The sequence below is a fragment of the Vigna unguiculata genome, chromosome 8 (assembly GCF_037176805.1).
Source record: "Vigna unguiculata cultivar grain cowpea cultivar isolate G323 ecotype 2 chromosome 8, ASM3717680v1, whole genome shotgun sequence".
NCBI classification, from domain to species: domain Eukaryota; kingdom Viridiplantae; phylum Streptophyta; class Magnoliopsida; order Fabales; family Fabaceae; genus Vigna; species Vigna unguiculata.
The window spans coordinates 3,206,015-3,217,871 of NC_140799.1; the positions used below are offsets into that span (position 1 = coordinate 3,206,015).

Below are 11,857 nucleotides of genomic sequence, written 5' to 3' on the forward strand. Positions count from 1 at the left end.
TTTATATGTTAAGATGCATAACTTAGTCATTATATCAACTTCTCATAAGAATTTTCAATTCAAAACATTTTACAACAATCTTATATTGAACAAAGTTCAACAACTCAAATTCAAACATTTAAATAGTTATGAATCAAACCAGAATCCTAACATAGAAACCAAAACCCAGTGATAAAGTCACTTTCACATCCATGCCACACTTTTATCATGTTTGTTTATCTTCAAAGCGGTTTTCAAAACTATAAACAATAAAATTTATTTTGAAAATTAGGGACAAAGATAATAACCAAATTTAAGTATATACTAAACTAAAATGAAAAGGCCACTTTTCTTTATTGACCAACCAAAATTAATATAAAATCATAAAAAGAAAAAGAAAATAGAAAATCTGATCGAATAGATTACGATAATATGTGATCAAATTCTGATAAACATAAGATATTTGAGAGGGAATGGAGAAAAAAAAAAACTATGCAAGAAAGAAAAAAAAAGTAAAAAACGATGAGTAGGATTGACTTTAAAATATACATAGACAATATTATTTATAATACGCCGTAAAAACCCATTATAATATGTTAAATAATATTTGATATATTTCCTCAATTAATATTTTAATATTTTAACAAGAAAACTAGAAAATAATTGAGAAGATATATTTCTTTTATGTAAAACACAATTTTGGTGTAATATCTTCTCTTAAATTTTGCAAACTAATTTTGATTTTTATATAAAAAAATTAATAGTATATGATAAAAATATACTTATTTTATTAAGGTTTTGTTTCATACAAATATAGGTATAAACGTTGTATAGTATATTTTAGACTTAAATAATATATTATCCAAATATAAACAGTGTCATCTTACCGATACTTAAAGAACATATTGTATAACGATTAGTCTTCTTACATAACAGTCATATATCTTAAAACATTTTATTTATATTATAACTTAAAATAATAGTTTTACTTTTTCCAACAAAATCAAATACGAAAAGAAAAAAAAAATGGTGAAAAATATACCTAAATTTTAGTTGGACAAGAAATGAAACTAAGACGGTATAAATAGGTGTATTTCTGACTTTAGAAATTAAATTTGTAAGAGTTGAACTCAAGGTTTTCTTTCTAATATAAAATAAAAAATTATTTTCATAAAATAAATTATGTTTGAAATTCACTTTATATTAATATAACTAAAATATTTTAATTAAGATAACATTAAACCTAAAATGCATGATTGTCATAAAGGTCTGTTTTGGGGACCCTTTTGATCATCATTTTCTGGAATATTTGAAACTTATCAAAGACCCACTTTCACTTTTTGTCTGGAAGCAGTTGTTGACTATGCACAAAGAGACAGTGAGAAAAGTATAGTTTTTTTTTCTTTTTCTTTTTTTATCATTATTTGGGTATTATGCTAAAAAAAAATGTCGTTTTACTTGCACAGGAGTTGCAGACCGTGACTAATTTCATAGAACTATTTTTTTACCATACATGTATATGTAACTCAATGGAGATGTTCATTTTTCTCTCTATATTTTAAGTAATTTATATTAATATTCATCATTATGGATAACATAATATGTTATGATGTAAGACAGATATATATTCTGATTTTTAGAAAAAAAAAAGTGTTGCAATTTATAGAAAGAAGAACAATGTGGTCATGTGAAATAATAATTTCACAATATTGCTTTGAAATTTAAGTGTAAAGTGTAAGCACCAAATTTAACTTTATTTTGGACATCTTCCTAACGCATCACACTTTATAAAGAGTACACATTATGTTTTAGTATAACGCATACACCAAATCACAACATCAAGTTGTGTTAAAAAACTATAAGCAATAAGTTATGTTATGCATCATGTAATAACACCAAGTTGTAATAAAAGGCAAACAATACTTAAACATCCATAAACATTAGTCATGCCATAACATTGAGTTATACTGAGTATCCAACTATGCTGCACATCCAACTACACTTCAGCATAAGCCAATATCGCACTACAACAAAAATTATTTTAGACAACGATATAAAATTGTGATCTAAATTATAAAAATCGTGGCCTAAAGATTCAACCACAATTTTTAGACGTGATATAGATAAGTGTAGCCATAGGTAATAGACAACGGTTTTTAGTACAACAACACTTTTAAAACCGTTGCTTAAAGTCATCACAATAGACAATAGTTTTTCAAGTTGATTTTAGACTTCACTTATATTTTTAGACCATATTTTTATTAATTTTGTCCCCATAATTTAAAGCAACAATTATATAATCATGGGTTTCATAATATTTATACAACATTTATAAAAATGTTGTTTATTATATATTTAGGCCAGATTTATTTAGTTGTTGTCTAATTTAGTATGATCTAAAATATAAAATATTGTAGTGTCGTAAATTGATTATAATTACTTAATGAGTGCACGATATTATAAGACAACATTTGAAAAATGAAACAAAGTCACTAAAAGGTTCTTGTCATTTTGAGATTGATGAAAACACAAGATTTTAATTTTATTTTAAACATGGATTACTCAACACTATAATTTAACTACAACATAAAGCTAACTATCAGTATTTTTGGAAACTATGGATATGTTGAATAGAAAAATCAAACTAGCATCGTGCTAAGTTACGTTAAGCTCAAACATTGCTTGGAGCTATGCAAACCCAACGATTACTTCAAGTTAATATTAATTTAAACAACTCACTCATTTACTTAGATAACATTCAACTCAAATTCTAAGTACAAGAGTTTTTGTGCCAACCTCTATCCAACATTCTAAAATTTATCTCATAATATAACCATAAATTGTTCTGAAAGCACTTCAATAATATCATACAACTTAAAACTAGCATTGCATAAAGTTATCATTAGCTTAAGCCACACATCAAGTCATACAAACAAAACAATAACTTAATTAAAACATTTTATTCTAATTAGATTATCAATTTAAACAAATTGTCCATATACTCAAAATAAATTGACATCCTACTTTGACTTTGTTGTGTACCTACACACATTCAATATACTTAAATTACATATTGTAACTCGAATTTATTATTTCTGACAAAATTAGTTAGGTAACAAACTAGAAATAAGACTTACCAAACTTTGTTATCTCAAATATGATATTTGAATCATTCCATACTATAATATATAATTAATCATAAAATATTTTCTATTATTTAAAGACTTATTTTCTACAAATATATGTTGTCTTATATGATAAGGTTCAAAAGCATATTTATTGACTTCATCTATTACAAATGTAACAACCCAAAACTTTTACACAATATTTAGTAATTCTTAATTATTAGCAATGTATTTCAAAATAAATTCAAATTTATAGTTCTTATACTAGATAATGAGATACTTAAAAGTACATTTAAATAAATTCAAAATTACTTCAAAATATAAATTAGGAAACTTAATACAATTTTTTAAATCTACAATTCATCATCCCTATAATATTTCTATCATGATCTCTCATTTTCCTGTCCCAATTCCAATGTCACTGTGACCATAAACTCCTATACCTTCTCACGTATATATAGAATATGTCACCACAAAAGAAAAGAAAACAAGAAAATACACAAATTTTACAAGAATAAATCTCAATCTAAATATATTATATTTTTACTAAGGTTGTATAATTAAATATTTGAAATATATAGAATATCAAAGAAAAAACTAAGGATCAAACATAAAACAACTATAACACATTTACACTCTTACTTCTGGAAGACTGACTAATGTATTAAATAGAGCAATCATATAAGCTACTGACATGGTTAACTTCAATAACTCCTTGAGTATGATTTTTTTTTTATATCATACCATTTGTCCAGTGAAACCTCTCTCGGTTATCGTCACCTAGTTATCATCCCTTATATGAGATAGATACTAGTAGAGTCAAGATAGTCCTACATCACAATTTCCCTTCAATACACTTAAACTTATCCTAGATTGGCCTTTCTTATTGGAAATAGCTAATTTGACCATCCTAACACTAAAACATTCACACCTACTCAAACATTGTTAAATAAATGGAAAAAAATCATAACTATAAAAGATAGCATACAATAGAAGTCATTTAGAAAGATATAAACCAATCTAGTATGGAAAAGGTCACAAAGTTATCACTCATCAGTAATGCAGCAGACAAATTTGCTTTATATAGTTTGAGCATTTTCTCAACATCATAAAGTCTTCACTTCTAATTCGTATGTAATAACAACCATATTGACATACCACGATCTCAAAATACAACTACCAAGCCCTATTCAATGCTACCTTATTGTAATACAAACATTCAATCAAACATGTCTATTCTTTTGCACCACCTTTCAAATTCATATATTTTAATCTCTTTAAACCAAGGTATTTAAGTACTTTGGGGCTTGTGAAGAAAATTATCATACAACATCAAACATCAACTCCTACAACTTACCACGATAACAACAATGTCACACCCATTAGTTTCTCATCATACAGGCTAATCCTTCCGTACAATCACACTAATTTTGAATAACAGTACAAACTATACTCAATTTATCCAAATCAAAAAGTTTCTCATCACATTTATAAAAATATCAGTGTTCAAAGCAAATAACTCTTTCCTAAGATCAATTAATTGCATCAGTACTCAAATTATTATTGCAAGTAACAACATTCATCAAAATCACCATATTCTCCTAAAACTACTCTCAAATTACAACAAGCAAACAATTACAAAAATCATACTACATATTTTTCTTTCAAAATTCAACAATAAGGTCCTAAAATTTCAAATAAATTAGTTTTTCTTACCTTATAGTCTTGACCTAGCACTTTTTTTTCCTAGAAATAGCTCCACACGTTAAATCACTTTATCTACAAAACAAAAAGGGCCAAAATGATGATCAAGACACAATATGAGATCTCAACCAAAGAAACTTTTATCAAGAACAAATGGAGTCTACAAACAAAGCAAAAAAGAGCTTGCATGTTGAAGAAAATAGAGTGTTAAATATAGAGAATGAGAGAAATTTCAAACTCACCATTAAGAGAAATTCAATGAATGTTTTGATAGAACTCTTCATGTAAATTACTCTAGTAGTTTCAAAAGGTTTAAAATTAAATAAAAAATGTACGGTAGGAAAAGAGAATTTTTGAAGAAAAATAGGACTAAAGACAAAAGGTTTATGAAAGAAAAGGAGATATAATTTGAAATTCTCACAGTAACAAAAATATAGTTGAATCAACTCACTGTCAATCCTCATATTTACATTTTCTTTATTGTTCTCTTATTAACTATAGCATTCAACCATCATTTATGAGTAGCCATATTCAACGTTGTGTTTACACTTATGAAGTTTGAATCTTGCTTCATACATGAAATTATAATAAGTATAATTGTAGTTTAACGATATCATTTAATAAAAATTATATATATATATATATTATAATATAATATAATATAATTTAATATATCTGTAATAATACGTATAGTGAAGAATGAGTTAAACTAATTTGATGTTTTTTTAACTTATCTAATGTGATTTGTGATATTTGAATTTTAATTTTTAGTGATATTTTACTAATTTATTTTATTGTGCAGGTCCCAGTTAGATGTTGTAAGATTACTCAAAGATTTTTTTTCCATGTCAACTATTCACACAGGAATTGGTAAATTTGATTTAGGTAAATATTTTATATTAACCAGTTGCAGTTAAGTCAAACTTTTAGGTTAAATTTTACATAAATTTATATCAATCATTTACAACCTTTTGTAAATATTTTTTCCCTACCATTATAATTTTATTTTTACTGGTATATTGTGACATTATAACAAAATTTATCTGACATCATGTTCTAATTAAATAGAATTTAGTATCAATGTCTTTATCACAAAGTTTTTCTATTTTATTGTTACATTAAAATCCATTGATTCTTACAAGTTGAAAATATGAAAATAAAAAGTGCATGAAGTGAAAAATTTTGATTATGATATTTGATGTAAAAATTTGAATATTCTTATAGGAAAGCCATTGAAGGGATGAATGAACCTGTAAACTCAAATTCACAAAGTCAGCAAGATGACCCACAAAGGAAAGAAAACATATCTTTGTTATGGGTTGGACATTCTCACCCATTCTTTCTTTTGTTGACAGAATATATTTTATATATATTAAAAATAAAAATATTTTACATATTTAAAAAAATTATTTATCATCGTACACAAATTAATCTATGTCATAAATATTAATATATTAGTTTTACAATATAGAAAGAAAGTACATAAACCTGTTATCATCACAAGATTCACACTATCATCACAATAATTTCTCCTCCGTAAGTGTATTTAAGGAACTGTACTTCATTTGATTAATCACATCTGATTACTTAACCTTGTGCATCTGCATTTATTATTAGTAGTTAATGGAGTAATGTTATATTATAAAAATAAACAAATAGAACATGCTATCTAAAATATAGAAAAAGTACAAATTTGAGATTTAACTTGTAACATGATTTTGAAATGTTTAATTAACCTGGTACTCAATAAATATTATTAATTTATAATTTAAATTTATGTGAACATAAATTATAAATTAAGTAGAACAGATATTTTTATTTGTTATGAAATAAATATAAAAAGAAATAGAAGATGCTTTTAGACTTTGCAGTATGCAGGTGACACAGAATGGGCGTACTGTATGAAGTGACTGGATGGGCAGATAAGTCCTGCCCGTCAAATCTATGGCCCCTTCCACTGCACTGCTTGCAACCTTGTTACTGTAAAATAAAATACTATTTAAATAATTAATTTTCTTATAAATAATATATCAATGTGTTATTAGCATAAACTTATTGTTATTATTATTAATTAAAAAAATTATTAGATGTAGTGCGATTAAATAATAACAATGTACTTTTTTTTGTACACCTGTTACGTATGAAATAAAATGGTAGAAATATTAAATTATATTTTTTTTGTCTACCTGAGGTCTGAATCTTTTTCTATTTTCCCTTCCCTCTATATCTTGGTTATGTGTGCAATAGATTCACCTACTAGCATTCAAGTTTTCAGAAGCTGCCCAAAAAAAGTTCATCACACCATTACCATTTCAGGCTCTTTCTTCTTATCCACTTTGCTATTTCATTCTGGGTTTAATATAGGGTTTAAGAAAAAGCTAAGTGGGGGTGACAGATTTTTCTTTTCTTATTTTTTACCAACAAAAAAAATATATAAGAAAAGAGAAAGAAAGAAGGTAAAAGAGGTTGTGTGTGTATATATACATGCCCACATACCTACACAGATCCCTATGGAATGAAGTGGGTGCTCCCAGTTTCACTTGCTTCGTAACTTATTCCTTCTGCTTAGTTTAAAGAGACCAGTTTTGTTACGAAAGGAGAGAAAGAGAAAGAGAAAGAGAGAGTTTGGTTCTTGTAGTTGATGTTGGTGTGAGAAAAAACTTCATTGTTGTTCTTGTTATTATTTTGATATGATTTGGTTATTTGCCACGCAATGATTGATTTGCGTAGCTGATAATAGTGGTGTCTGGTTAGTTTCAAACCTTTTCCGAGTAATTAAGCTGAGAAAGGAAGAAAAAACAAAGACGGGAAAAGAAGGTAAGATGAAGTCGATGAATGATGGCAACACTGATGATGGGAACAATCATAACTGGTTGGGGTTCTCTCTCTCACCCCACATGAAAATGGAAATTACTTCTTCTGCTGACCCTCCCCATCATCACCATCATCACTACTATCATCACCCTCAGGTTTCTGCGGCTGCAGGACCTTGCAACACTGTTCCAACAGGCTTCTATATTTCCCCTTCACACCTTAACCCCTCAGGAATCTGCTATGGTGTTGGAGAAAACAGTGCCTTTCACCCTCCCTTGGCCATGATGCCCCTCAAGTCAGATGGCTCACTCTGCATTATGGAAGCTCTCACCAGATCACAAACCCAAGGTATCTATCCCTCTTCCCCTCTTCCATGCATTCAAAACTTTCCTTTCTTCAGAAGTAAAATACTGGTTTTGATTCATTCAAGGTGATAAAGGGCAGCTAAGTTTTGTTTTTGCTTTCATTGCTTTGCAATTTACAACATAATTGTATCTCTAAGAGGGTTTTTGTGGTCTTGTTGAAGTGATGGTGCCAACCACATCCCCAAAACTGGAGGACTTTCTTGGTGGTGCAAGTGTGGGAGCTCAAGACTATGGAGGCCATGAAAGAGAAGCAATGGCTCTGAGCCTAGACAGCGTCTACTACAGCAGCCAGAATGCAGAACCTGAAGCCAACAGAGGCCATCCTTCTTCTTTGGGTCTTCTTTCTGACCCTTTCAGACAGCAAACCCACCCATATTACTCTGGGCTTGGGATTTACCAGGTGGAGGAAGAACCGAAGCAACCACACGTGACGGTTTGCAGCTCCCAAATGCCTCACGCGGTGGAAGAAGGCATTGCTTGCTTCAAAAACTGGGTGCCACCAAGGGGTTATTCTTCCACTCAGCAGAATCTGGAGCAGCAGCAAGGCAATAATAGCAGTGGCATGGTGGAGGGTCATGGTGCTTCTGGAAATGCTGGTGTTGGTTGTGGGGAGTTACAGTCTTTGAGTTTGTCTATGAGTCCTGGTTCTCAATCTAGCTGTGTCACAGTCCCAACTCAGATCTCATCTTCCAAAACTGAATCAGTAGCTGGGGATGCCAAAAAGAGAGGCTCTGCTAAGCTTGGCCAGAAGCAACCTGTGCATAGGAAATCTATTGACACATTCGGCCAGAGAACTTCTCAGTATAGAGGTGTCACAAGGTTCGTTTACTTCACCTCACTTCACCTCATCCCTTTATCACTCTAATAATTTCTCTTGCCATCATGGCAAAAATCTGAACTTTCATGTAAACTAACGAAACTGTTGCTGCTAGGCTGAATCTTGTGCTTCGATTTTCCATATAATTGTCATTACCTCATCCTCTCTCTTTAGTTCCACTTTTTAATCATTCTGTACTTTATTTATTCAGTCAAGTTCATGGTGGTTCTACTTTTTTGAATTTACTTATTGTTTTGTTTGCCTTCTTTTTAAGTCAATTATTTTGTGGTGATGTGTATCAGGCATCGATGGACTGGAAGATATGAAGCACATTTGTGGGATAATAGTTGCAAGAAGGAAGGGCAAACCAGGAAAGGACGACAAGGTTAGTTACCAAAAACTAGAATATTTTATAATCTAAAATCCTTTTTCTCGTTTTGAAGTATTTTTCGTTGTTTTTGAGCTGTGCCCACCCACTAACTCTCTTTCACCTATTGTGTGTTCACAATGTGGATGACCAAAACGTTGCATGTCACAGTTTATTTGGGTAAGCTACTACTTTTCCAAGGGTCTGCATTTTCAATGTTCTTGTTTTTTTTTTTTTTTTCTAAATGCCAATTTATTGAGTGGTGTATTTTCTTTTTGAACTGAAGGTGGTTATGATATGGAAGAGAAAGCTGCAAGAGCCTATGATCTTGCGGCTCTTAAGTATTGGGGACCTTCAACACACATAAACTTCCCGGTATGTTTTAAAAGTTGGCATTTGTGGCTCATAATCTTGTACTCCTAGGAGTCTCATTTTCTTTTTTATATTTGGCAGCTAGAAAATTACCAAACTGAACTTGAAGAAATGAAGAATATGAGCAGGCAGGAGTATGTGGCCCACTTGAGAAGGTGCACACATTATTATCATTATTATTATGCTAAAAGCTATCCATTATTTTTATTGTTTAATGATGATGTTGGTGATTGCTTTGCAGAAAGAGTAGTGGGTTTTCAAGGGGTGCATCAATGTACAGAGGAGTGACAAGGTTCAATGCTGTTTCTCTGCCACTTTTTTTTTTTTTTTATGTATTACAGAGATTAAACATGGTGGTTAAGTAGGTTAAATCCACTTTTTTTTGTTGCACAGGCACCACCAGCATGGCAGGTGGCAAGCAAGGATAGGCAGAGTTGCAGGAAATAAGGACCTTTATCTTGGGACATTCAGTAAGTCCTTCCAGAAAGTTGTTGCATTTCCTCGTACCACACCTTGGCAAATCTTTCACTGCAATAGCGGTGGTTATTTTAGCATTCGAAACCTGAAACTGTAACACTAATGTATATGTATATATTCTTAGGACGTTGTTATTAATGCTATTATGCTGGTGTCTGGCAATGCTTTCTATAAGGCTGTTGATATGGTCACTTTGAACAGCAACGGGTCACTTTTTTTTTAAAGCTGTTGTTCTCCCTTGAAAGATTAAAAAAGTGGTATCTAAATAGTAATATCGATCTCCAGAAAGTTCATTTTTTCTTTTCTAAATGCCAATACCCTTTGGATTTTATATTTTATATTTCAACTACATTCACGGTCATGCATAGTAAGACTGTTTCAAAAGTCGCAATTGATGTTGATAGTGTATTTTTTTTATGAACTGAATTAGGTACTCAAGAAGAAGCAGCTGAAGCATACGACGTAGCTGCGATCAAATTTCGTGGGGTGAATGCTGTTACGAACTTCGACATCTCAAGATACGATGTCGAGAGGATCATGGCCAGCAACACTCTTCTGGCAGGAGAGTTAGCTAGAAGGAACAAGGAAAGTGAGCAAAGAACTGAGGGCATGGAGTACAACGGTGTGTCAAGCCAACAACAAGAGGCTGAGAATGTGAACAACAATGAGAAGAATGAGAAGGGATCATCATCATCATCGGATTGGAAGATGGGTTTGTATCATCAGCAACACCAACAACAGTCAAACAACAACAACTGTGAGATGAAAAACATGAAGTGTGGAAATTATAGAGGTTCTGGTTTCTCTGTGTCCCTACAAGATCTCATTGGGATTGACTCAGTAGGATCTAGCCAGGCCATGATAGAGGAGTCTACTAAGATAGGTGCTCATTTTTCAAACCCCTCCTCGCTGGTCACCAGTTTAAGCAGCTCAAGGGAAGGTAGCCCCGACAAAACGGGTCCCACCATGCTCTTTCCTAAGCCTCCGGTGGGGTCAAAGGTTGTCACTAGCCCTATTGCTAATGGTGTGAGTGTTGGCGCATGGTTTCCCTCTCAAATGAGGCCAGTTTCAATGTCTCACTTGCCGGTTTTTGCTGCTTGGAGTGATACCTAGAACATGATCATGGTTTGGTTTGGTTTGGAAGATGGTTGAGAAGAAGTGGAAGTATCTGATGTGAAACCAAACACGCCATAGCCTATGTCATCTGTCATGTGTTAAATTTTGCATGTGAAAGGGAAGGGGAGAAAAGAAAAGAAACAAAAAAAAAAAAAAAAGGTAGAGTGGGGGAAAATGGAAAATGGAAAATGAAAAATGAAAAGATATTGGGGTTTGAAGATTCAGAATATTATGTTGTTTTGCAAAAAGACATTAGTGCAGGAATTTTGGGGATTAATTAGGGGCATGTGGGGGCCATTTATCTGTCATCTTTGTGTATCTTAGTGGAACAAGAGCTTTCCAACCGTAGCCTTTTGGATCTATATTGCGAATTTGAGAAGGAAATGTGGAAATAGGAGGGAAAGTGGTTTTATTTAACAAGAGGACTAATGATTAATTCAGTGAAATGATGTTTGACGAAATGAAAGTGGCCCTTAAATTATTGAGTTTGCTTTTTTTGGAGTTTCACCTTTTCTTAGGTCCAGCTAAGTACAAAACCAACTCCATGTTTCTCAATAATGCAAAAGAACCACCCCTTTGATCACATTCTCTCTATTTCTTGTCTCTGTGTTCCTCAATCTGCATAATACCATCATTGCACCTAACTTTCTTATCTTGAACTTTCTCCAAAGACACAATACTCATTCAAAAAGAAAACCCTTGTCGTAGATATTCTTGCACT

General features: G+C 31.4%; 1 protein-coding gene across 1 annotated transcript; it reads left to right on the plus strand.

The window, feature by feature from the left end:
- Positions 1–7,052: 7,052 nt before the first annotated feature.
- LOC114194631 (AP2-like ethylene-responsive transcription factor ANT) lies at positions 7,053–11,617 on the plus strand. The gene is made up of 9 exons (XM_028084979.2): positions 7,053–7,970; positions 8,149–8,806; positions 9,107–9,189; positions 9,343–9,351; positions 9,458–9,546; positions 9,625–9,698; positions 9,785–9,835; positions 9,937–10,013; positions 10,451–11,617. The coding sequence occupies exons 1-9, from the start codon at positions 7,631–7,633 to the stop codon at positions 11,131–11,133; spliced, it is 2,064 nt and encodes a 687-aa protein (XP_027940780.1). The 5' UTR covers positions 7,053–7,630; the 3' UTR covers positions 11,134–11,617.
- Positions 11,618–11,857: the final 240 nt, after the last annotated feature.